General features: G+C 39.1%; 1 protein-coding gene across 1 annotated transcript; it reads right to left on the bottom strand.

Annotated features, from left to right (window-relative positions):
• Positions 1 to 379: 379 nt before the first annotated feature.
• Positions 380 to 25395, bottom strand: LOC140925245 (uncharacterized). The gene is made up of 5 exons (XM_073375237.1): positions 25047 to 25395; positions 23694 to 23843; positions 16906 to 17028; positions 16423 to 16545; positions 380 to 1445 (listed from the first exon to the last, which is right to left on the bottom strand). Exons 1-5 carry the CDS (start codon positions 25378 to 25380, stop codon positions 553 to 555), a joined length of 1623 nt encoding a protein of 540 aa, XP_073231338.1. The 5' UTR covers positions 25381 to 25395; the 3' UTR covers positions 380 to 552.
• Between the last annotated feature and the right edge of the window lie 1771 nt (positions 25396 to 27166).

Here is a 27166-nt window from a genome sequence, read left to right as displayed (position 1 = left end):
ATATTGCATATTCAATTATTACTACCATTTAATATTCTTATCGTTGTTGGTTCATGTTGAAATCGTGCCAGATTTTAAAGAGGAATTAGTGAAAAGATGTTAAATATTGGTAGTGATTGCTAATAGCAATAGTAATAATAATTATTAGAGAAACATTGTCGTGGATTATATTTCAAGAGATATTGAGATATTATGATCTTTTCTTTTCTTTCTAACAAATGTCAATGAAAGTACAAGTTTCGTTTTAATTCTTTTTAAGTGAAGCACTGTACATAGGTCTTTTTTATGAGTATTGAATTAATATTTTATTTCATTGTTATTATTATTATTATTATTGTTCATATTATTCATTGTTATTATTATTATTATTATTATTATTATTATTATTATTTCTGCTGATAAACGTTCATAACATTCGATCGCAGATTACTATAATACATTAATATACATAACAGTACTTGACATTCTACTACAGGACACTCTTAATAATAATCAGTAATAAGCCGACAGTGGAAACGATTTCTCTTTTTGACATGGCCTTGGTTTCTTGGTTTAGTCAGACAATTCCACGATTTTTACAAATCCGTTGTCATTTGAGTTACCTCCACTCACGCCTGAACAATTCGAGCCCCTACAGTAAGAGCCCCCTCCCCCGCCTGCTTGGTTTGGGTATGTTCCGCTACCTCCCCCAGAGTACCCTCCACCTCCTCCTGAGGCACCATTATCTTCCGATCCTCCTCCGCCACCGCCAAACCCTCCTACGGCCCCAGGGGGAGGCCCTCCGTTGTTGCCACTATTCATCATTCCAGCACGTCCACCTACCCAGCCCTGAGCACGTGAGCCGCCTCTTTCACCATGTGGGGGCCCGGCCCTGGAACAACCTTGGCCTGACCATCCGGCACCCACTCCCCCATGGTAACTAGCGCCTGCACTGTTACAGTGACCAGGATTCCCTCCAGATCCTCCGCTACGAACCTGACTTGAACCTCTTCCAACGCTACTGGTGCCGCTAGTACCCGACTGACCATCCACCCCGTTATACCCACTAGATGCACCCCCTCCCCCTCCGGCAGCTAACAAAAGCACGTTACTTGTTGTATAAACAAAGCTCCCTCCGCCTCCCCCGGTACCAGCATTGTCCTCTACAGACAGTCCCAGCTGAGCAGCTGTCATGTTAGTGGACCGTCCCTCTTTTACCTCCACTGAATCTCCTCCTCTTTGTCCCACCACAATATTTAGTACAGTTCCTTTATTGAAGGTAAACGTGCCCTCTTTGTATGCACCTTTTCCACCGTAGTAAGTTCCGGGATAACTTCCATAGTTTGTGGAGTGCGTTCCTCCTCGTGCTCCCCAGGCTCTGATTCGATAGCGAGTGGTTTTTGGCACTGTAAAAGTCTGAATGCTGCCGTTACGCCCTTGTCCATTCGTTGTAAACGACCAAGGAGCTGATAATGACAATGTATTGTATTTAATAATATACATGAAAACATTTCTTGAATCTGATGGACTGAGAGCAGTACAGTTTTAGTAAACTGAAAACAAAGTGCAAAAAAACGAGGGAAAATAATGCAAAAAGAAGGAAAATAATGCAAATTTCTTAGAGAATGGAAAACTTTGATTGACTAATAGACAATAGAAATATACAAGAACCAATAAAGCGCTGCAATCTGCTGGTTTCCAAAGCTTTCAAACAATTAAAGTCAGGCAAGTATAATTTTTTTATGTTTATTGTTAGAAAGTGATCATACAACTTTTCTCATTCAATTCGGAATTTATTTGCATTCGAGTGTTTTTCAAAACGGTCAAATTGCATTCGTCCGACGGGCTCATGCCACGAGTGTTGATACTTTTGGAAAAACTCATTCATGCAAATAAATTCCAAATTGAACTCGAAGTCGTATGACTACCTATACTAATAATGGCGGTCTAAATTGTATTTAAATAACCAAAACATAATATCAAAACCCATCAGTTGATAATCCTTTTAGGGTGATAATCAGAACTGAAGTAAGGCCTTCATTGTGGCAGACGAAACTTAATGGCCGGTGGCTGTTTGTGAGGAGTTAGCATATGCATGAAATCAAGGCTGTGGAGGTTTCAGTTTCTTCTCGCTGAGATCACCCCTCATAACAGACCAGACTGATTGTGATCAAGGACTCTTTAAGGCGATGTTACTCGAGACGATTTGCAACGACAATTTTTATGGTGACAATGTTGCAACAATCAGAAACAATGTCGCATTAATGCTGCAATCAGTGTTGCGTTAAAAATCCTCGTTGCGAATAGTCCCATGAAATATCGCCTTTATAAAGGGGAATCAGTGCCTCCTTAATGATATCGCCATTCTCTATTTTCCAATTCCCCATAATACACTCTGTTTGCCCCCCAAATTTTGCATAAACCGTTGTTTTTAAATGCTCCTGGGAGTATTGCATTTTCCCAAGAGCATTTTAAGACAATAAGTTATGCAAAATTTGGGGGGCAGACAGAGTGCATTATGGGGAATTGGAAAATAGTCAATTGTCTTCAAGGTAAACACTTGAGTCAAAGAATTCGAAAAGGTATCAATATATTGTCAAGAGACACTGAAACTGAATCAGGAATATTCCGCGACATAAAGACGTCGACAATTCCAGTTGTTATAATTGTCTTAAAATTAGAAAATAGGGACTTCACAACGACTATCGTCTTACAGGCAGCATCAGAAATGATATCTATATTTTTTGTGGGGGGAGGGGAGGGGGGTATCAAATATGAGAGCCACTGATTGGTGTGTAAGAAGGGTAAGGGCTGTATCAGAATGATTCTTATAGATTCCAAGGTTATGTCAGGATGCTCAAATGGGCAAAGGCAATTAAGTTAACCAATTGGGCTGGATTGATAATTTTGTTGATCAGCATTTACAATGGAAGAAGTTAACGTTTACAGTTTTCCAAAATCTATTGGAAGAGATGATTCATAGAATATACGGATATCATCGAGACAAAATATAGAATGGTTATTGAACTTCATAATTAATCGTGTAATTTGGTCTGAAATCATACGCGTGATTTGAAAATCGGACAAGCGCGAGTTCGATTTGAAATCACAATTCTGATGTCAGACCAACACTGCACGACACGAAGTTCAATTACCACTTTATTACAGCCATTTTGAAATCGGAAACTTCAGTCAGTACCAAATATATTTATTTGACCAAGTAGCCGGTTTGATGAAAGCGGGACGAAAAGGCTTTTCATCTCTTTTTCTACCCGGAAGAGAAATGATGCAATATAAAGCAAAAATGGTGCGATTAAAAACAGAAATGATGCAATTTAGGAGAACATGAACGAGGCGATTTAAAGCAAAAAGACAGAGTGATTCGCTAATAAATCACACTGCTGACAACCAATCAGATTGCAAGGATCGCCAGTGATTTCAAAATGGATATAATCAATCAATCAATCAATCAATCAGTCAATCAGTCAATCAATCAAGCAAGAAAATCTACCTGAATTATTTCAGAATCTTATGCCCATATTCCGAAGTCCGAAGAGTGCGACCCGCATACTAAGCCTAAGCAATAGATCAGTTTATTTTTAGCATATCTGTGGAGTACTTTTTCAAGCGAAAATGGACGCACCGCTTCGTATGTGTGCGCATCCGGTAAGTATAAGAAATACGAATTGAGCGTTTTCACATGATGTCATGGCGGCCATATTGGTGTTCCAAAACAATGGAACGGCCGTCATGTTGGCTGTTTCAAACCAATCATGTAGGAGTTGAACTCTTTTCTTTTATAATACTTTCTTTTGTTGAATAATATATATGGCCACGTAAAAGAACACGCTCTAATAATAAATAACCATCATCAAAACATCAAAAATACTATTAGCTGGTCTCCAGGCCTTGTTGACTAGAAAAGCAGTCTGAAAATATACATCTCTGCGAAAACGCGAAATTATGGGCATGGGCTCTTGAGCAGACTTAGTCATGTTTGGTAGAATCTAATTATTGTTGAAATTACAGAATTGTTGCAATTGAAATATATAAAATAAAATAAAAGATATATATCATGGAGTACGTATAAGCCGCACAAAACTCCAGTCTTCATGTACATACAACTAGCATAAAAAGAAATTACAATAAACATGTCTTCCCTAACTTTTAATTTTATATCTTTAATAATTACCATAGCACGTGATTCCATCACCGGAGGAACCAAACTTGCATGCACACACGTGGGAACCAACTGTATTAGTGCATGCAGCATTCACGTCACAGTTGTCGGTTTTGGTAGTGCATTCGTTTATATCTGAGAGGAGAAAGAAATTAGGTCTAAGGTGGATCCTTGTTATCGCGGTGCGATAGTCTTTCAAAAGAGCTATGGTTCTCTTGCGTTTCAATTCGTTGGGCAATCGTTCAATGGTCATTGTTAAATAAATTTTGTTCCTTGAATTTATTAAAGGTTTTCCATACGAGCTATTTTGTTACTGATGAAGGTCGTGAAGACCTATGGGAGACGTTTTCAATATTTTTTTTTTTTAATATTTTAACTTTAATTTCCTCTTTTTAAACGCCAACCGTTGTCCGTATTCCGTCTTTTTTTAGCAATTTTTTTTACGAGTAAGTCCATATTTATACCCCTCCTACAATCACTTCAGGGGAAAAGCTAAGCCCATTGAAATTGACTTTCTTCAGTGTTAATGACTTCACATATCAGTTAATTAACAGAATGGCAAGATGGAGCAAAATCCTGTTCGAATCCTATTCAGTAGACCTATTTCACTCAGATGAAATCTCACAAGATGTTAGTTCATGTAGGACATTTTGCCTCTCTTTCGTGCGGATCAACAACACAGCTGATCATTGCAATGCTGGCTCAACCATGTGCTTTACTCCAATCGCTTCTTGCTTTATTTGTCAAGTATTTGGACCGACTCGTATGTTTAATTTTCTTATTCAGTCACTACTAAGTTACTAACAGGAGTTGCTAGGCTTTTCTCTGAAGCATCAGGAAATTTACAAACGCCTTTGACTGGAAGAACAATATTAGTAAGAAGCGAGAAGTGGCAACCCACAATGCTCTTGTAAACATAATATGACGTTGGAACATCAATATAATAAGCCAGCCTGTTTCAAATCGAGCCAAACTGAGCAGATGCATGGATTTATGAACCAGATACGCGGTATAGCTGTCTAAGTTATTCTTATCTATTGGTTTCACGCTTATAAGGAGCTCTCGCGCGCGCTTCGCGCGCGCGGCGGAGCACCATGGGTAACAAAATTTGGTAAACTATCCATCCGATAAAATTTGGTTATGACGTAGCGTACGCCCGCCCGCACCACAGGCATACCCATGTTTAATCTCACACTTTCTAGCTAAACCTGATATTGTACTTCTATGTTTTGATTAATTGACAGCTGCCAAAATAGTGTTTCTGCTGACCAGTATCGCCTGACCGTATCGCGGGCTCAGGTATCGACCCACTGAGTTCGAGTGTTTTTTGAAGGTATCCGCTGACAAGTTGCTACTTTTCAAATGATCGCAGGCTCAAGTTCATTTTTTTTAATGCATATGAAATAAGTCGTGTTTATGAGCAGCATTTTTACAATTTTGATTTCGAACTGACTTCGGACGCGAAAATTTAACCCGCTTTTACATGCAGGTTAGGCAATCGCTTTTGACTTTTCTCACCTTCACGCGTTGATCACGCTCTACGTCCAATTTTTATGTTCTGATTGGTCAAAATTTGACAGGTGAGTTCATGCGGAAAATTTATGCAGCGTCTGGAAACTTGCTTACTGATAGCTGGAGCTGACAGAGTTTTGTTTCATGTTGTGATGTTTTAAACTGTCTTTTTCTACTTGGTGTACAAAATGAAATACAGCTGCTATCAAGATTGTTCTGTAATTCATGGCTGGTTTGTTTATTGCGCTTTTTGTTGACAAATGCAACGCGTGTCAAAGTCATTGGAAATCCGATTTCGGATGGTATCGTTTTCAAGAATGAGCTTACTCACTTGCCCTTGCTTGAGGCGTAAGAGGGTAGAAAAGTGTCCAGCGATTCTGGAACACTTGATGACCTTCACAAGCAGCATCTCGACTGGTAAGCCTGAGCAATTATTGTCTTTGATGTGTCTTTTTTTTTTCGGTTTCCTGAAGTCGAGCTTATATTTTATGCGGCTTAAGTTTATACACGAAAAAGCCTTTAGACATTTTTTGACCGCAAATTCAAAGAAAAGGTTCCGAAGATCATTTAGTTATGATTTTGGTTATAAATAGAAAGTTCTGAGCGATTTTCTTGCCTCGAGCTCATCTTGAAAAAGAGCAAACACGGGGAAGCCGGCTTAAAACATAAACAAGTTTATGCCTACCTGACTCATGATTTTCAGAGACACTTTACTCTCAATACTTCTCTTCATGAATGAAAATTATTGTCTCTGTACATGTTTCACCGAATTATATTTATTTTATTGATTGTTAGTAGTCCCTCCCGCAATTTTTATCGCTGCACCAGGTGTTTCCAGTCGAACATAAACATCGCATGCAGGAATACTCAAAACGCCGCGCGTAAATATCACTCGCTTTTAAAGATTACACATAACAAAACCATACACAGTTTAATAAATAAAGGGAGATAAAACCTAAACATAACAATTTCTCTATCATGTTGAAGCGTAAATGGTAACTCTATTAATCGCACTGCAAATTTGCCTGTCAAAAGTGAGAACCCGTCCGGCTGGCCGAAAAGGTGATTTTGGGAATTTTTTTTTTATCGTTTTCACTAAAAGCCCATAATTATTACCCTGCATATACACATAGGACCAGATTTTTCTAACGAAAAAGTCCCGCATTATGGAATTCTTTTCATGAAAACGTTTTATAATTCAATGCTATAATTTGTTGTGCAAAGGAAGCGCGTGCTTTGACGTCGTGGATATTGAATGAGTGCAAATTGTCTTGCAAAATTGTGAAAAACTGCAGAATTATGCATCAGTCAATTCCTCCTGCGCCCAACCCCCCCCCCCCCCCCCCCCCGGGCTACTGCGGGGCATTTGCACGCCTTGTCAGTCCCGGGGGTGGGGCATTTGCAAATTTTGCACTGCCTGGGGGCCGAGCATTCGCCAACCCCGGGGCCATTCCCGAGGTTTTGACACTCACGCGGTTTCCTATCAGAATATAACTACACAGAAGATTTTACTGGAAAAAAGGCAGATTGGCTCATCTATCAAGGACAGGAATAAATTGAAGAGGGTTGTAAAGGCATGTTCTCGATTTTATGCATGCGTGTCTTCATTGCTTATCAAGTCAGAATTACATAGCGAATTTGAGCTATCCATGTGAATCAACATTTTTTGGTCATTGTATCAAATTTCTGTTCATATTATTTGAAGAACATCCTTTCACATTTATAAAACTATTCATAACATATAACTTTACAGCGCTGCATTAATTTTGATGTCAATAATTTTATATCAGTACTAAAACCATACACTGGTGCATGTCGTCGCGGCGTGAAGTTTTAGTTAGAATCCTAACGCTATTACAAAGGAAGACGTTAATTGAAACAAAAAGTCGCACATTAAAATGCTTAAAATGGCACTATTCGACCGTGCGATCAATGAAAAATGTTACAGCGTTGACGTAGGAGGGGGCATTTGCCCTCTTTTTCCGTCCCCACCCCAGGGGATTTGACAGCTCAAGAGTCCCCACCCACGGGAATTTGCCATCCAAGGCAAAAAAAATGCTAATGCCCGGGGGTCAGCCCGGGGGGGGTGCTGGGCGCAGGTGGAATTGACTGGTGCATTATAGGGCAAAAAAAAAAACAAATTCTGTCCGAGGTCTGTATGATAAAAAAAAGGGCCTCATAGTACTGCTTACCTGAGACGTGTTGAGAAAAAGTATGTTTAAAAGGCTGGTTTACACGCCACCAGATTCGTCGCCAAGATTTACTTGTAAACTTTGTCGAACACAAAAAATCCGGCCTGATTTTTTATTTTGGCCTCCCTTTTAGACAGAGGAATGCAACGTGTCAATTGGCTGCCATCAAGGACTATCGTGGCTCGTGTGTTTCTTAAAATTATATTTCGGGGTTGTCCAATTATCCATAGTCTCTCTAACGGAGCAATGTTGGAGAGACTGGTGAATACCACATTATGATGCAACAGCTAATGCAAATACAATACACGAATTTAATACACGAATAGGTCTATTTGTTTTCCAGGCCTAATCTACTGTGATCGAACATGATTGCTATCTTTGGGTGTACAAATAAGACTATTAAGCCTAATGAGCCTCAAGAATCAGGATTTTAGAGACACTTTAATACTTGTCTTTGTGAATGAAAATTGTTGTCTCTGCATATCTTTCGCCGAATTATATTTCTTTCATTGATTGTTAGCCGTAGTTTCTCTTGCAATTTTAATCGCTGTTCCGTTTGTTCTCAGTCGTTCATGAACATTGTTTGCAGGAGTACTCAAAATTCCGCGCGTATCAAACGCTTTTGAAGATTACACATCATTATAAACCCATAGATAAAAATAAACGTAATAGATTTTTAATTTTCATTCAAACACTCTAAACAGCTCGCACTGCAAACTTGAAGCTTTTCAAAAGTGAGAACCGGCTGGCCGTATAGGTGATTTTGGAAATTTTTGAACTGTTTCGCTAAAAGCCCACGCCTACTTCGGTCGACCTCAATATTGAATGAGTGCAATTTGTGTTGCAAAATTGTGAAATACTGCATTCATTCCCTTGCACTTAGCCTTTCCCTCAAAAGTCACATGAATGTGCTCTAAAGTTAATTGATTTGCGGAATACAACTTTATTGTTTGATAATGGGAGCTTCGCTTTTAGCCCTGGCTAAATCTATATATTAAGAATTGCACATTGGTCAGGATTAAAGTTTTTCAAGCAAAATCGGGGCAATCTCTAAGAAATTGGGATGGTTAGACAGCCTGCTGAGATATAATTAATACACCCAGACACAGAATGCCTATAAGTTTTGGTGCACTACAGGGCGCAGCCTTTATCCATTCCTTTCCATTCCCAAGCCCTGGCGAAATTCTGTTGAACACATCTCAATCATTGTGTCGACATACATTCATGTATTAAAACAAATCTTCAAACCCTCGTGCCTAAATACCAAATGCCAAAGATTAAGAAAGCAAGATACTAAATACCTATATGTACCACCGAAATACCGTATACCTGAATAAACTAGGGGTACCTTCCGGCAAGTGCCAACGAGGAGAATTCGATAACCTTTTGTGGGATGTGCCTAACGGTCCTTCGTGAATCGGTGGACAATTTTCGGAGTTTTAAATTGATTTGTCTATTATTAATAAAGCCAACATAAGAATTAATACAGGAGATTGTAAAGGGACTGTAAAAGGGTGGGGTGGTACGCCCTTATATTGCCTATACGGGAATGTGCCGCTGGACAGGTTATGGTTTTTGACCTCTCCGCCCCGTATTGTGTTTTTACTCTACAGTAATTGCCAATAAATTCATAAATAGCTTTAAACACGACGGCGCTTTTTTCGTTTATCCTAAACGGAGTATATAATTGGCGTTGTTGACCTAAGAGGGTATATATTTAAGGATATTTTTGTCCTAAACAGGGTCAGGGTTTCAAACCTCGGCGGTTCACCTATACCTGAATATTGGTTGAGTAACCCCCTGAGGGGTTTGAAACAACAACTTTGGTACATTCTAGGTTAACCTGGTCACAGAAGCTTAAAGCGTCTTTGGTAGCAAATCTTCACTGCAAATTTCATCCTATTTTAAACGATAAACGTAATCAATCCTTGAAAATTGAACTTGAACAAGTTAATAGCAAGCAGTGTCTACTGTCTACACTTCAGCAGTGCTTTGTTTGAAATTATTGAAATCAATGTATTAAGTGCCTATATGGTTGTTTTCTTTCATGGTATGAAACAACAAATACAACAATTGAATTTGTACAAACGAATTTTTTTAAATTCGTAGCACGTCTCAGTAATAAATATCAAAGTTTTATAACGTTCTTATAGATAGCAAAAAATGTAGGTAACAAAACTTTGAACGCTTTGATTGTATTGGTCTGTTCACGAACTTAAATAACAGTTTCTTTTCCACTTTGTTTCACTAGAGTTCACATGTCATTTTTTTGAAATTCTTTAACTTTGTCCACAAAATGGTTGATTTGTTTAGTACCACAGTACTTCCTGTGGAAATTACAAGTTTAGTACTTCTTTGAAAATGTTCCGTTGGGAGTTTTATTTCAATTTGACATCCTTTAGGTTCTTAAGGGCATCTTCTATTTCATCTACGGTGCTGCTCATACTTGCTGTTGTATTCTTCAGGAGGTTTTCGATTTCATTTGTAAATGAAGTGAGCCACAATTCCGATTCATTGTGTTGAATAAACAGCTTGATAGAGCCTTCCCGCCTGCAGTTGATGATGCTTTGTCGCACTTTGCAGTTTTGGCATCTCACTGACTCGCCCGACTCATCCCCAATTCGTTTTTTGCAAAGTTGGCATGCACTAAAAATTCTTAAACTGGCATCATATTTTAGTTGACTTGCAATGATCTCTCTTTCTGGATTTGTCAATATTTCTGGGCCCACTAATTTTTTGAGAGTTGTGGTTTCCTCACTGCAAGTTGTATTCCTGTTGGTGCTAAGGAATTTTGATCCTTGATAATACCGTAGTGTGAAGTTTTGAAAGTAATAGGCCTTGTTGCTTTTCAGTTGTGTAAATAACGGTTCCCATATGTGGAGTTCCATTGTGCCCGTTTCGTCTTCCAATATGCAGTCTTCTTTGACAGATAAAGCTTGACTGGATTCGGTTTCTATCTTGTTTAGCTCCTGAGCTCCCATTGACAGAGTTGCATGCATGGACGTTGACTTTCTGATTGGGCGCCATTTCTTTCAGTTCTCGTAAAGAGAACATCAGACGCTTCCTGTGATGTTGACTCGGAACGTTCTGACTTGACAAAATTTGATACATAGAGAATGGTACATCAGCATTTGCACACTGCGACACATAGGATTGCTGGTTGAAAAGCCAGTCGTTGTCTTCATCATCTGGTATAAGAAGGTTCTTTAACAAGACGGAAGACTTGGTTTCTTGGAAGTGCTTGATCTTGGGATGTTTTGTTTTGTCAAATCCAACTACTCTTTGCTCTTTAGTCGGTGAAACTTGCAGGTGAAAGTCAAACCAATCATGTCTGGACCTTGCAGCGGTTTTGACGGGGGATATTTTTTGGATGTACCCATAGTTGTTTAGTAAACGAAACAAAAGCAAACAAATTCAGGATGCATGATCATCAATGCGCTTACAGTGACAGCAACAATAACCCTATTATCATCATTATAGTTAACACAATAACACATGCTATGCCTAGGCAAAGTATAAAAAAGCTGTTGAACTTCTTGGGGAAAATTGATGCAATGGCCTCTATATGCTCTCTGCCCTCCTGGCTTAGTATAAACACTCATAACGGGGAACACTCTGGCTATGAGCATTTCTTCTATTTGTGTCAGATTTTCAAGTTCTACTGGCACAGCAGATGGTAGCTAGCTGTTTTCAATGAAAACTTTTTTGTATCATTCTTGTCTCTTAAGCACCTGGTACAAATACATGGTTCCTTTTTCTTTTTTGTTTTAATGTGAAGTGGCCATGCTTCATGACAGCATTGACATAAAGAAATTCTTAACTTCATCGAATCAAGAAACTTTTGCATGTTCAGTTTTGCCCACTCTTGTTGGTGAAGCTCTCCACAGTTACTTATTTTAAACTCAGATAAATACATTTCCTGGCTAGAAACTCCATTTTTCAGACTTGTTACTCCTTCAGTCATTACACTACTATCTGAATTTTTTTTCTTGAGCCTGTATGCCAGCATGTACAACTTTTTTCTTTTCTTCACTTCACTAGATGTTTGTGAAGACCTTTTTCTTATTTCCTGTTTAGGTCGTTTAATGTTTTCATCTGCATAATATGTATCATTTGAGGAATTAATGCTTTGACTTTTCCTCTTCATTGTAAATGTAATTACTAAATCATTTCTTTGGTTTTCATTTCTTTTACGTATTTCTAATTTGCCCCTTTCGTTTAAGTCAAGTTGAGAATAAGTTTTAGCTCTATACTTCTGCATGTATGCATTTTTTTTTGCCTTGACTTCTGGCTGTTTTCTGTAACACTTCATATAGTTATTACATTTGACTCTGTTATCCTTTTTATAACTTGTGACTTTTTGGTTTAACTTCACTTCTTTCCTACTGCAAGAGTCTTTTGAAACTGATTTGCAAACAACTGGATTTATGGTGAAGCTATTACAGGTCTGATTTGCAGATTCATGTAAACTGATGTCTACAGACTCAGACTTTTGAAATATGGCAAAAAACCAGCCATCCCGATAACTATACAACACTTCTTGAAAGGATAAGAAACGCCTTGCAGAAACACACAAATCATCAATATAGATCCAACCTCTCTCACTTTTTAAGGCAACAGTAAAATGTCTATTTAAACACCTAACAATTCCTTTAAGGCAGTATGAAACTCCTAAGGTTTCCATATCATGTGGAAAAAAACATTTGAGTTATACAATCAGGTGACAGTTCTATCATTAAAAAGTTTGGCAGGCACACAAAGTGTCGAAGTGAAGCAACACTTCCAGAATGATTTTGGCAGTAAACACAAAAAAGTCTATTGATGTTTGGCAGCATAGCTTCTGATACAGAACTTTCAAAACCATTCTGATTTATATGGCGATAGGTAATATACAAGACAAAAACATCTGTGGATTTGGTGATTTCCTGGTTATACTCTGAACAAATGGAATGATCGGTATGTTGAATAAGAAATAATGATTTTAAACCAAACGTTAATTCTCCAAATGTATTGATTTGGAATATGTTATTGAATACAGCATTATCTGACATACCTGTAAAAGAGGCACAGTGCTGTCTCATCCAGGAAAAAATGGGTTGTTGGACTGAATGTAACTGGTTGGAAAGGATTTCACAACTATTTACTTGCACACATGCTGTGTATAACATTTCAAAAAATTCATTACGTTCCACAGACTCAATAGCATCTTTAAAAATGTAACAGCTTAACTCCATAAAACAATCAATTGCACATGAGAATTTTCCTGAAAAATCAAGGCAGTAATTCCTGAAATGCATTTGCTCAACGGGGAGGAATGAACGAGGCAATGACTGCGATATTTCTTTACCAAAACGTTCTTGTAAATGTGGTTTGGTTTGGGAAGATTTACGGGAATTTGAATCCTTTGACAATGCTAGATTTCTATTGACCAAATGTGCTTCCTTGTTTGTTATTATGTAAGGATTAAAACTACCATTTGAAGCATACGGAATTCTTCTAGACAAATATTTCCGTTTGTAATAGGTGACCGTATATAAGCACGGGCCACAACATCTAATTTTGTGTAATTGTAAATCGTCACTTAAACAAGCACGCGGAGGTTTAATTATGGAGCAACTGCTTCCACAAACAATGAGTGATACAATCAGCATGAAGCAGTAAACACGAAACATGACAAAGTTGGTATGCGACTGAACGCTCGCAGTGATCAAGCGATGGAAACCACGTGTTTGTCTTGATTTAATACGCAACGCTGGCGTTTAAGGATTTTTTTTCTGCTAAAAGATGTAAAAATAAATCACTTCGCTTCTTTTCTCGTAAGTCTTCAAAACGTCTCAGTCGACGAAAGAACACCTCGTTCGAAATTGACAGGCAGACACACAGGTGCGAACACGCTGGTTCAATGCGAATCGAGCTACGAAGAACCCGCTGGTTCTAATAAAAATGTGAGCGTATATAAACCACTAATAGCCTTTTCAAACTAGAAATCGTATAAAAACTTGCTCACCTGTTAGGTCATCGACCTTCTCCGATGGACAACGAACAGCTGCACACTGGACCACGCAATCTCAAACCACGAGTGATAAATATTAGACCATGACGTCACTGTCCAAATATGGGGTCTTACTTACACCCAAATATGGTCAAAAATGCAAATTTTAGAGGGTTACGCAGAATTTGAGGGGTTTTGCCCACATTGCGTGGCGTTATAATCTGCCGCCGAGTCAACCTCGCTTCTTAGCTCGGTTGCCTCGTTGGCAATAAAGACCCCGGATACCTGAATACCCAAAACCCCTGGCCGGGCCTGCAGAATGGTTTCGTTCGTTTGTTTCGTTCAAGATGGTATATATAATAGGCTCACAAGGTGTACTTAGCCTCTCTTTTCGCTTTCTTGTTTTTATTTGGTTTATTATTTGGCCGTTTGTATTTTCTAGTTAAGTTTTCATTCGTGCTTGTTGGCCTGGTACATTACTCGTCGCATGTAATTGAGACCTTTCAATGGACCAATTCCGAGATATTAAATTTCATACTTGTTTGCGAGGCTTGGGGGACTACAATAAAAGAAATCATCTTGAGGCTCAGCAATGAATAATACATTTCTTTTCCCAAGCCTCGGAGCCAAGTGTGAATTTTGACACACAGAAAATGGTCTATTGTATTTTCCTTTCTATTTTTAAGTCAGCCTTGTATACTTTTTCAGTAAAACAACAGCCGTTTTTAGTGTTTTCACCGCGTTTGAGTTGATGTCTTAATGTGGTTATAATAGACCGTTTTACCGATACGGTGGCCATATTAAATTAATTAGATTTAAGGAGTATTATAGGATGCCCAGGGGGCATGAGCACGATCTGATATACTCACTCCGTATTTACGTGCGCTTTTTGGGCCAATTTTTCTTTAGGTTTTCCTAAAAAAGATTGTAATGGGAAAAAAAAACCTTGTGCCATGTTTGGACGTAATAATGATCCCTTTTCCCGAAAAATTCTCTTTTTGCCCAAAAAGCGCGCGTAAAAAACTGCGCGAGTGCCCCCCTGGGCATACCATAATACTCATTATCAGGAGCCCATCAAGTGGAGCCTCCATCTCCATTAATTTCTTGAGTCAACCCTTTCCCGAGTAGATTTATAAATAGAACGGCTAGTTTCCGGCGAAAAGTGTCATATTTCCGTGAGTCTCGTGTGTCACCGTGAAAAAATAAAATTGGATCAAGTCGAACTCAGAAGCCCGTCGTTTGACCGTTTTCCTTTTTTCCTTTACGTCCATTTTTACAATCTTACAGCCGCTGGGATCTGGGTATCATGAAACAAAAGTTAATGAATTACCCGACTGACTCTGAGCATGAAGCGATGGGAGAAAGGCAGCGAACTGAGGATCACGGAAAGGTTATCTTTGCGAGCGTTGTTGTTGTTTTTTTTTTTGCCGTCATACATCCCACATTTAAGCATGCACCTTGAAAAGAGTCGACGATTAAGCGTTCTGAGGACGATTTGGAACCTTTCGATGATCAGCGCCGGAAAAGTGCCAGGATCATTTGATTTTTTATCATCACCGTGGAGTGGATTTCGCCAGTTAAGCACCGCGTGCAAAAGCGATGACCTAAGTAGCAACTAACGAGGAATGCTTCAGTTCCGAAATTTGAGAAATTGCAGTCTTCCTTTACAACTGACTTGTATCACCATGAAATTAGGCGAAATAATGGCTAAAAACATAGCAAAAACAGCAAGAAGACAACTCGGAGGGCGACAGGCGCTATTTGGAGAATATTTGCGGAGCTGGACAAACCTAAACGTAAACTATCGAAGATAAATTAACATCGACGCAGGTAAGCTTGTTTTAGCTATGTTTTTAAACTAGGAATTATTTTTAATGAATATTAAAACAATTATTGAATTCGGCTTTCGTATCATATGAAGAATTATGGAGATCTCGGAGGGTGTTATCTGGCTCGGCCTACGGCCTCGACGGATAACACCCTCTTCGATCTCCATAATTCTTGATAAGATACTCAGCTCATTCATTAATTGATGATCAAATCTAATAAATTCAATATGGCCGCCGTATCGGTAAAAAAGTCTATTTCACCTGAGATTGCAGCCTCGCTCCTATGCAAAGTTCTCTCCTTCTCCTCTCTAGTGAGACCACCAGGAGATAATCCTAGGAAGTTCTCGCGCTTATTGGATATGCGATGATTACAGCCATATTAGCGCTGTGCACTTCGTTGACTAAGTGCGGGCGACAAGAGAAGCCAGCAATACCACCTTCAGGTTGCGATTATGCGTGAGCGGCAGGATTTGAAGCTAGTATTAGATTGGGCTTCCACTAAGAAGAACGAATTGAATGCATGGACCGTAATTTGATTACACGCGTTTGGACCTTCTATCATTCGTAACCTGATCACACGCATTTTGATTTTCGATCGTGTGAAACCTGCGCAAAGTATAGCGTTACAGCAGGAGTGTCGGCTGTCCATCTATCTCTCCCTCATTAACTAAAATTTGGTGTTTACTACGTATTATTTAATATTTACCAAGGAAGAATGGAACAACTTTTTCATGATACCTGTACAAATTGTCCCATTCCCTTTGTAGCCAGGCCAACACGAGCAGTTATAAGAGCCAAGAGTGTTAGTACAGTTTGCATTTACGTGACAGTCATGACTTTCGTTCTTGCATTCATCGATGTCTGGAACAAAAAAAAACGAAAAGAAAATTTAAATAGACAGGATTTTAAAACGATACTGTACCTGCAATGCTACCTTCAGGTGCGCATATGCATGAGCGGCACGATTTGCAGCTAGAACTAGTTTGGATTTCCACTAAGAAGAACGAACTGAATGCATAGAATGTAATTTGATCACACGCGTTTGGACCTTCTATCACTCGTAACCTGATCACACAAATTTCGATCTTCGATCACATGAAACTTACTGCAGCAAGAGTGTTTTAACCTTCGATCTATGTCGCCATCATTCCCTAAACTTTGGTTTAACTGGGTATTATTTCATATTTATCAAGGAAGAGAGGAACAACTTTTTTATAATACCTGTACAGATGGTCCCATTCCCTTTGTAGCCAGGCCTACACGTGCAGTTATAAGAGCTAAGAGTGTTAATACAGCTTGCTTTTACGTGACAGTCATGAATTTCGCTCTTACATTCATCAATGTCTGGTAAAAAAAAAAGATCGGAAAGAAAATTTCAATAGACTCCTAGGAATCCAAAGAGATATTGTGCCTAAAATGGATAGAAAAATGTTAAGACGCTCCTGAAACCTCAAGAGGTACGTATTAGCAAATTCAGACAAATAATAAACATTTTGTTTTTTACATAAATCCAGTTAATTCCACCCCCAAAACGGCCTTTGTATCATTACTTGAATAAATTGAGGCCTTTCAGAAACACATTTGGCTTGTACTGGACTGTAATATGGTCTTGCTGTTAGTAGTCAGTACAATGTCTTTACATGTATGGAGTTGATATGGGACACATTCTTGAATTTGGCCTCATTTTGGCCTCTAAAAACTTACTTTAACATTGAAAAAGCTTGTTGCTAGCAAGTTCGTGTACTTCATATGCCTCATTAAAAGTCATATATATATATATATATAAGCAATCTACGAAAGTTCTCACGGCATAATAATTGTTGTTGTCGTAATCAAGAACAAATATACTCCTCCTCGCGTTTCTTACAAAAGGTTTCGTGCATTTTTTCTTTGTTTTGTTTTCACATTTGTTTTTTCTTTTTTTTTGCCTTAGCTTATATTCTGTTAGACTTTTTTAGGTATTTAATTCCTTTAGGTTTTTCTGTGTGTGTTTTAAGAACTGATCTGTCCAAGTTTTGTTATTTCTTTTAGGGCATTTTGCTTTAAAGGTCAACAGTAATCTGCTCCGTTCAGATTTCAACTGCAGTTAATTTATTTCCTGTCCAACTAATTCAAGGTCTTTGCTTCGTTTACTTTTCCTTTTTTTATTATATCTTGGTCTATTGCTTTCATGTTACGTGCACATTTAATGTTGTTTTAGTCTAGCAACCGCACTGATCGTAATTGATTTAATCAGAAAATGAAAAGCGAGTTAAAACTGTGACCAATTTGCGGTACAATTCCCTAAACGTTATCGATTCAATCGAGGAAATTGGGAGGCATCAAATTTGTGAACAAGTGAGAACGGAAAGCGACACGTTCGGCCGACAGCTTAGATCTTACAGACACTGCAGAAGCAATCAGAGTAACAATTAAGGCTAAGGCGCGCACCCAGAAAGGAAAGAGCTATAATTATTGATCATCGTTAGCATTTGGTGGACGGACTCTCAGTTGGTCGCTAAAGAAAGGGAATCGATTCTTTAGCGACTAGCGAAAAAACGGTTGTCGTTTGAATAACCTGGCTTCATTTCGTATTACATTTTAGAACGTAAGACAAATGACGCTTCACTTTTGGACGATCTTGAGACTGAGGATGATTTGAAGGTGCGAACGATTGGTGCGCCCACCAGAGCGAGAGGTATAGAGAAAACTTTACGCTGGAGTCTCATCTGCGGAAGAGACCATCGAACAGAGTTTGGAACTAGATCTCAATTTGGTTGAATATGTTCTACACTATCGCTCGTTCGCAACCGTCTAGTACATCTTCTAGCCAATTGGTCAACGCCGCCGAATAAGTGACAAGTCAAACACTGTAAATAATTTAAACTTTACTACTGATTTATATGACGATGCTGTGATGCGAACCCTTCCGAAGATAATGCAGCATCTCAGTCTGAATCCTTTAGTGTACATGGATCTCATGCAAGTCACCTAGTGAAGCAGGATACAGAGGCAGTAGGATGACCGAAACAAGATTATCTGCCAAGTGAAGTGTCAGGCTGATGTACGTGAAATTACAAATTACTTTTTTTGACGTTCTTCAGCAACAAAACCGGTTAACCGAATTGCTAGAAGAGCAACAATAACAGAATTTACTGCCTTCACTGACCCTGACCACGTTAACTGGGGATCCATTGGAGTATTCCTAATTCAAACCAAGTTGTGACTAGCAAGTAGAAACTAAATTCAGCGCATATGATGTTTTAGTCTACAATAATTAGAGCAGTATTTACACAAAGAACCCAAGGACCTTTTCAACGGATGTCTCTACCTTGACGAAGTGGCTACCCAGGCGCTAAGTATAGGCACCGTTACAAGATGTCCAGCCCCGGCTTAGGCACCTTAAGAAGATTAACGACCTCCATCCAACCAGGGGATGAGAGGGAATTATACAGATTTTCCCTCTTGCTTAGTCAGTGCCAGAGCGCGATATTAACTCTAACCCTCCTTTCTATTCTCAACCATCTTCAAAACTTGTAAAAAATAGTCACTTATAAATCATCCAGTTACGCTTCAAAGCCGATGGCGCCGAGAATAAAAAAACAGGAGAGTGACAGAAGGGGCGATTCCCCCGCCGACTTCGTGAACTTTGTTAATGCAGAAGTGAAAATTTCGACCGATCAAGGCCTCCAGCGAGGAGCGCTCAATTATTTGGATGGTTCCTCAGTTCGACCTGATCGTTCTAGTAAAGGAAAAGGCTCTTACAAGTAAAAATGTCTGGGGAAAATCGCCTTTCGCATCACTCCTTCAATCAGGTGACGGAGGTAACCGCTGTCCCACTCAACCCCACTAACCTCTACCAAGAGTCATGATTGTCAAAAATACTTGAAGAAAACCCGAGTGCCAAAGAGGAAAAAGAAGACGATTTGCTTTGACTTCTACAATCCCACAATTCGAGCCAACAGTTGTAACCAGCGAAGGACCTTTAAGAGCTGCTTTAATGTCTACATCAACATGGTACAGGACCACATGACGAAACCCTTCCTCCCAATCAGGAGGCCACCAAGAAGCTAAGCCCTTCTCTTCACCAGCAAACTGTATCATGCTCCAGCTCGACACCTGTTGTACCCCTTCGTTCGTTTTTAACGATATCACAGCCACGTTCAGGGTGAAGGGCATGAATACACAGCTAATGGTGAAGACCGTCCATGGTTCAAAGTCGCTCGACATTAAGGACTTGAATGGATTATTCAGCCGTTATCCCGTTATCCCGTGCAGCTGCCGATGAAATTCACTATAAAAGAGGAACTTTCCACACCCAAAAACGTGCCAACGCCTAAGCTCGCCCATCGTTGGAACATCTCAGAAGTATAGCCAAATAAACATGCCTCCACGGTTACTTAATGTCAGGCTCGGTCCTCTGATTTCCTCAAACTGCAACAATAGACGTATAAGGAAGTGAAAATGGTGTTCCTTTCGCCATCAGACCTTGCCTGAATGAGCAATAGTGTTGGCTATTGTGTGGGTATTCTCCGCGCAGAAGAATAACCGGTGCAGGATCGGTCTTTTGATTTCCTCAAACTGCAGGAATAGACGTATAAGGAAGTGAAAATGGTGTTCCTTTCGCCATCAGACCATTCCTGGATGAGCAATAGTGTTGGCTATAGTGTGGGTTATTCTACGCGCCAACGGGCCAGGATCATCAGCTTAGCTCAAGTGGATTATTATGTCTCCATCTGTTTGCTTTCGTCTGTTTTGTGTTTCTGTATTTTCTGTTCCTTCGGCTGAGGGAAGACCAAGGTCGTAAAGGAAGACTTCCTCATCGCGTGTTGAACGCTTCGTTTATAGCGCCGGACGAATCTGTGTGAGCTATGATTCGGGCGTAATAATAATGTGCTTTCCCTTCGAATTGAGCATAAGAGTTGCCTATTCATGCACCGGATCTTCAGATAAGCTTTAAAAGTCATAAATATGATCGCCGCGTAATTAACCAAATCACTTATAAGTAATTATTGCACCTCTGTATATGTGCGGCTTAGAGCAATACAGATGTCAATTGCCACAGAGTTGCTGCAAAGGAGTTGGTTCATAGGTAGACATCTCGACCACCACTTTATGATAAAAAAAGAGAAATGAGAAAAGTTAGAGAAATGGTACGGTTACTCCACAAGTACTGAGCGAGATGCTCGAACTAGACTTCAGTAAACGAAGAAGCGACAAAGAGCACGAATATTCACTAGAAGACAATAAATTTCTGAAGATAAAGGTTGGCCAGGAAATTCGTGACACCAACGATAGTCATTATGAAACCCCCCTTCCTTTCCGGAGTGACCATCCATGGTTCTCCTGAGAATAAAGAGTGAGTCATTCAAAGAGAACACTGGTTAAGAAAGAAGCTTGTTAAGAGTTAGAAAATTCAAGGACACTATGTGTGACTTAACTTTTTGAACAGCATCATTGCCAAGGGATTTTCTTTTCTTTTCTTTTTCGGAGGTACGTCGTTGAACGACAAGGTAGGACAATTAAGTTGCTACAAGGGCCAGACCTGACGAATCGACTTGTGGGTGTTCTTAGCAGTTTCACCAAGAACCAGTCACATACGTAAGCGACATTGATATGTTCTATCAAGAGAGAATGAGATCATTCTCTCTTGGTTCTATCAAGTCCGGATGCCTGAGGACCCTGCAGCGAGATTTCCTGCGCTTCCTGTGTTGATCTCAGTGAAATCTTAAGATTGGCTTTCTGATATCAACTATACCTATGAAGTATAGAAAAATACGATTTTCCCAAACTTTGCCAGGATGAAGGCCTTGATTGACTTGTTCCAAAACTGTAACTTTCCAGTTGCTTAGTATTTTTTTTCCAAATTTTTCCAATTTTTTACTTTTTCAAATTCAAAGGAATAAACCTTTCTCTTTTCCCCCAAGGGTGGGGTAACTGCACGCATTTTCGAAGACACGGATGGGTTTTTGACGAATTTGCTGGCCACAATGATAAGGCAAGTTGCAGATTTCGGAAGAAAAAATCATAAATGCTTGACAGATGCCTAGAAGAGGGAGGGGGAATGGGCAAAATTGATATTAGCCTCCTCTGGGGTCATGGAAGAGGAGATTTTCCTGAGAGTCTTAAGCTGTTTGTATTTAAACCGTAAAACGATGTTTCTTCATGGAAAAAAAAAAAAAGAAAAGAAAAGAAAAGAAACTGGCAAAATGGTGCAATGCTTCTAGTTTCTCTCTTGGCGCTTTTTAATAAGTTAACTCGCTTGCATTTCAGAACCATAACATGTCAGTAACCAGTTAAAACATTCACCCGTACTTATAAAAAGCAACGACCTTTAAGAGAAGGTGATAAAAGTAAAAATATGCAAAAATTCAATCACGGAAAAAAAGCAGTATCGGAAATAGGGGGATAATATGAAAATCCAAGCAAAAAATAACTTTCCACGAGCTTGGGATACCTGTTAAGGTCAGTTGTAACCCGGTCACGACATGGTACGACATGATCGACACATGAGATGCAGAAAATGATCGTTTCTTCCTAAGATAGACATTGTTGAGGTGAGATGGACTTCTAAACACTTTACTAACGGCAAGGTCCACTTTAAGATTGTGACATTTCTTTTCAATGCTTGATTGAATGTATTTTTTCCGAGCATCGTGTTGAGCCGCCTAATTCCTACATTCTATCCTTCGAAGCAAATGTTCGCTAAGAGATGTTTTTTGAGGATTAGATGTTCCGAATTTAAAGTAAATTAATATGGACTTGACAGTATTCCTCGGATGCACTTGACAGTCAACGTTTGTTTTTCAGGATATTTGACCCGCAATAAAACATTTTGTAGACAAATACTTTAAAAATACTCGTCACGTGATAGGTCGAAAGGTCAGGTAAATCCGCTCCAGCGGCCTGATTTCTAGGGGCTCTAAAAAATATTTGTTTTATTTACCCAATCTAGTTTGTCGAAAAAAACTAAGCTGACGTAATACTTTTATCATGAATAGTGGTTTCGATAGGAAAATCCATGTACCAGGTGGACTTTTAGGCCACAGAATTTGACTTAAATTTTGGTGAAACGCAACATCAGCACAGAGCGTATATTTAAAAATAATAATAATAAAATTCAGGTTTCAACTTTGTTTAAATCTGACATCAGTGTATGATTGTTAAAAGGTGATAATTTAATACTTGACATGACGTTTAGCCATTACGGATTTACATTTGTCGTGGTAGCTTTCAAATTAGATGGGATTTTTAGGTCGATTTTGGGGCCCTCCAGGCGGTAAACGCGAAAAGCTGTCTAGAGAAAAAAATAAAATAATTTAGCAACTTGAAAGTTACAGTTTTGAAACAAGTTAATCAAGGCCTTCATCCTGGCAAAGTTTGGGAAAATCGAATTTTTCTATCCTGCATAGGTATAGTTGATCTTCTCAGAAAGCCGCTCTTAAGGATTTAACAAGGACCGAACGTTCTCCTGTTAGGCGCAGTCCACTCGCGCCTTACAAAGAGCAACTGATGACGCCGGAGAGAAGATTGTGCGTGAAGACCCCGTTTGCTTACGGTCTCGTCAAGTGAACCTGGATTGAAATCTGGATCCTTTCACACCAAGTGATAAATGACGATAAAATCAAGATCTTGATACCAACCCCAGCATTTGTCTTACGTCTTCTGGTTGAGGTGGAGAAAGGAATAAGTTTGGAAGCTTTCTTTCTATGTTGATAATTAATAATGCTGAATCAGAAAGGAGCAACTGTAGAGAGGATTGATAAATAAATCGAAAGAAGAACAGGAAGAAGACAAGAAGAATGATCATGATGATAACAGCAGCAACAACAAAAAGGATTGACAAAGCAACTCTGATTGGAACGGTTCACATTTTTAGGGAGGTCTTTGCGAACGTCCTGTGGCAGTTGTATTGGTGACGCTAGACCTCTTGTAAGGCTGCGGTCCCAGAAATTTTGTACCTCAACTGGTATTACAGGTGTGATATTCGTTATAGATGATAATAATACTGGTGCAAGGATTAAACTTACCTTCCGGAACGGTACTCATATTGCAGTAAACATGATCAATCTTTCCACTTAAAGACATCCAGTACTTGCCGCTGTCCAATTTTTTGCCTTCGTTTTTGTTTATTTCCTGGCATGATGTCGCTGGCAGCTCAGGAATAGAACCAAGGGGAACTAGAATTTAAAAAAACAAGCCGTTTAAACATTGAAAAAATTAACAGATCAATGTTCATGTTGTTATCATGATTATACACATTCAAATAAATTATATTCTTTGGTTCAGTTCTTTTTTATCATATCTATTGTCTGCGGGCATTTTTTGTTAAGGTGTTTCAGTTTGACAGGTTTTTCTCCCAAAAAATTCGTTTCAAATTCCCTACACTCGACCATCGCACTACAAGACTCCTGCTCGTCCTTGATTTTGCATGGAATCAGCAATGTCACTTCCAGAGAGGAGCTAAGCCACAGTGAAACGTTGAATGTTTGTTGCTGCGTATTTATAGGTTAATTTAACCTTAGAACTTTAGAAAACTTTTGACACGAACAAGCGTAGGTCGTTTTTCAAAACTGACGACACCACCCAGGTTGAAGGAAATATCTCCTTTTCGGCATGGCAAAAAGAAATTTAATCTCATATAGCCTGAAAAGCAGGCGTTTGGAGTGGAAAGGGGATGGTAACGTAAGGCGCGCGAGACTGACACGCTGGACACAGGCTAATCCTATACGCAATAAACGGACTTTAAAACTATTTAATTTTGGTTTCTAATTTGTCTGCAAGTAATCGGGCTCTCGACAATTCGTTAGGTGTGGCCTTGTGTGACATGTACAAATTATTACCTTTCTATGGATTTACTGTTGGCATAGTCAAAACAGAACTAAAAAGAGCTACGTCAAGCTTTTTGTCATCGTTATAAAATGCTACAACGTATACTTGGATCAATTAAATTCCAAAAATAATAGCCCAGTTTTGGTATTTAAGAGTGTATTTTATATGCATTGAAACTGTTTCCTGGTCTTCGTTGCTGCTGATGGCAAGGATGAACATGGATTGAACTGAACTGAAAAAAAAAATGTGCCAATTTTTTCGAATTTATGTAATGCTGTGCCTGCAAAAATCATGAAAAAAATAATGTTGATGAAATTTGTTTGATATCTTCCTCGTTACTCTACAGAAGCATTTTGTTTAAGGTTAAAGGCAGTAAGTAATGACTTCAGCACAGAATTGACTTAAAACAGCAATTTTCTTTGTGATATAGCCCCTTTAAAGCAAAACTAAAAACTAAAAAATCTATCTGAAAGTGAAACAAAGTTGTTTCGAGGTGATAAATGCCTAACAAGCCGTTATAAACCGTTTAAAACAGTTTCAAAGTTCTGTACCTCTACTGACGTCAAGTTTGACATAAAGACGATGAGGGTCGGAAACAAAATCCTCAGGACTGCAGGCTTCCTTTGTGCGATTATTGAACTCACACTTGCTTTCTTTAACCACAAAGTTGAAGCTTTGGCAGACTTTTTCCTCTCTGCATACAAACAAGCACTCCGCATACCCGGATCGTACCCATCGGGTTTCATAGATGTGTCCCTTCAGCATCTTGCCTCGGATGGGTATCTGGCGAGGTCCGTTACACTGATCTGTAGTTGCTGCTTTGCGGATCAGACCAAGAAAGAAGATGTTGAAAAGAAGGCCCGTAACAGCGGCCTTTTCATGCATCTTTGCAAAACGAGAATACCTGGTTAAAACAAGAAGATCACTTTGGTCTGTGTATCGAGGATGTCATTATATGTGGGGCGCAAACGAAGAACCTGCAAAATTTTGAGACTCGAGTTTTCCGTGAATTAGCCTATACCAGACTATTTTCAGGTGCTTTTGAAACCCGATATTCTAGATCTTTCTATAATTTATTCCTTTGGGTGGTGATTTTACTCTTTTAGCGAATTTGAAATGACGATTTTTTCAGCCCTCTCCTTCTCCCTCCTCGCGTAAGTTATTCTATCTCACGGGGGCTATTCGTTGTTTGCCGTATTTTTTTAACTGGGTAAACTTTATAATTAGCTTGCATAGTATATTTTTCATGTAAACGCCCAAAGCGTTAATTAATGGCATGCAGTCACTGCGCTGAAGGATGAAATGGGTGTTTTCAGTGTCGTCTTCCTTCCCTGCCTTCTTTCTATTAAAGTTGTCCCTTCAATTTCCACGATCCAAAAAAGACCTTCCCCTACCCAAATGAAAACGACCACAGTGCGTCCTATTTATCTCGATACTTGCCCTTTTGATTATTAGTTTCGTTCCATTCTGATTATTTATCTCACTTCTTACTCTACCCTTTTGCTCCTTCGTACCTGTCAGTTCCACATATTGTCATGATAATAACCTTTTATAGTCACAAAACAATGATATTGTTAAGGAAAAGAAACCGAGATTGTTATGGCTACGGAACACAAAGCAAACCAGTTGATTAGCGGAAAGCTTCGTTTTAGGGAAGGTTTGGCTTACTTAGAAAAATTTTGTAAGCAGCATCATGGGACTGTGTTTAGCAGAAATCAAAGCAAGGCATAAAGTAGCTGGAATTGCCCTTAAGAACGTTAGTTGGGCAAGTCACTTTGGTAACATTGGTATGAAAAGTTCATTGATGGCTGATATCTTGAATAGAAGCAACTTTTACTTGACTCTCTCTTTTTATTTGCGCATTCTGTGACTTCTTTTTGTTTGTTTGATAAACTGAATAGGATCCTTGATTCATCATAATATGCCCGACCATTCTACTTCTCCTTTTGCGCGTGTGAATAATTTGCATGTCAAAAACCAATGTGGAAGTTCTGTTGCAGTTTTCAAGATTACTAGATTACTGACCTTCTGGATTGCTATCGATGGCGTTGTCCGCGATGTTTCAGCTTAATATTTCACGGGCATATTTTACCCACGCTTTTAGGAACAACTTAAAATTTTAAGTGAACCCTGCAGGTGCCTGAAAAGGAGAGGACCTGTTAGCTGTTTGACAGGTGAAACACGTATAATTGCTACTTTACAGTGCAAATTAGTCACTAATGGCTTATAAAATATTTAATGTTTTGCTGGAATCTCTCACAGCATGTATTTTGGTTAAACCCCTGATTCCGAGAATACCCTTTTGAGCTGAGATAGGTGAATGTAGGTAATGAGGGAAATGAATTTCACTAAAAAAAGGCATTTTAAAACGTGTATCTTACTGAAATTCGACTTCTTCTCCACGGATGCAACATTCTGCAATTGCAGAACGTTGCATCCACGTTTAAAGCTAATAGCCTGACTGTCTGACCCAGTGACGGTTTGTGGTTCGCCAGTGGCTCAAACGCTTTTAATAAGGCTTGCCCTAATAGCTATTTATCTCATAGTGCAATTTTTGTGGTGCCATATTATTGTAGGATATTGACTATATAAAAACTCCAAAAAAAAAAAAAGATGAGTTCCCCTGTGCTTGTTTTCTCCATGCGTGCCAGTAGTTCTAAGCGCTGGCGAT

Source organism: Porites lutea, chromosome 14 (assembly GCF_958299795.1).
Source record: "Porites lutea chromosome 14, jaPorLute2.1, whole genome shotgun sequence".
Classification (NCBI taxonomy): Eukaryota; Metazoa; Cnidaria; class Anthozoa; order Scleractinia; family Poritidae; genus Porites; species Porites lutea.
This window is presented reverse-complemented; position numbering and strand designations above follow the sequence as displayed.

What these genes read in the sequence shown, in the direction of transcription:
- LOC140925245 (XM_073375237.1), bottom strand. Translation starts at nt 25,380, where the DNA reads ATGCATGAAAAGGCCGCTGTTACGGGCCTTCTTTTCAACATCTTCTTT. An exon ending in CAAACTTGACGTCAGTAGAG is followed by an intron (nt 23,844 to 25,046) that starts GTACAGAACTTT and finishes TTTAAATTCTAG; the next exon opens with TTCCCCTTGGTTCTATTCCT. An exon ending in TATGAGTACCGTTCCGGAAG is followed by an intron (nt 17,029 to 23,693) that starts GTAAGTTTAATC and finishes TTTTTTTACCAG; the next exon opens with ACATTGATGAATGTAAGAGC.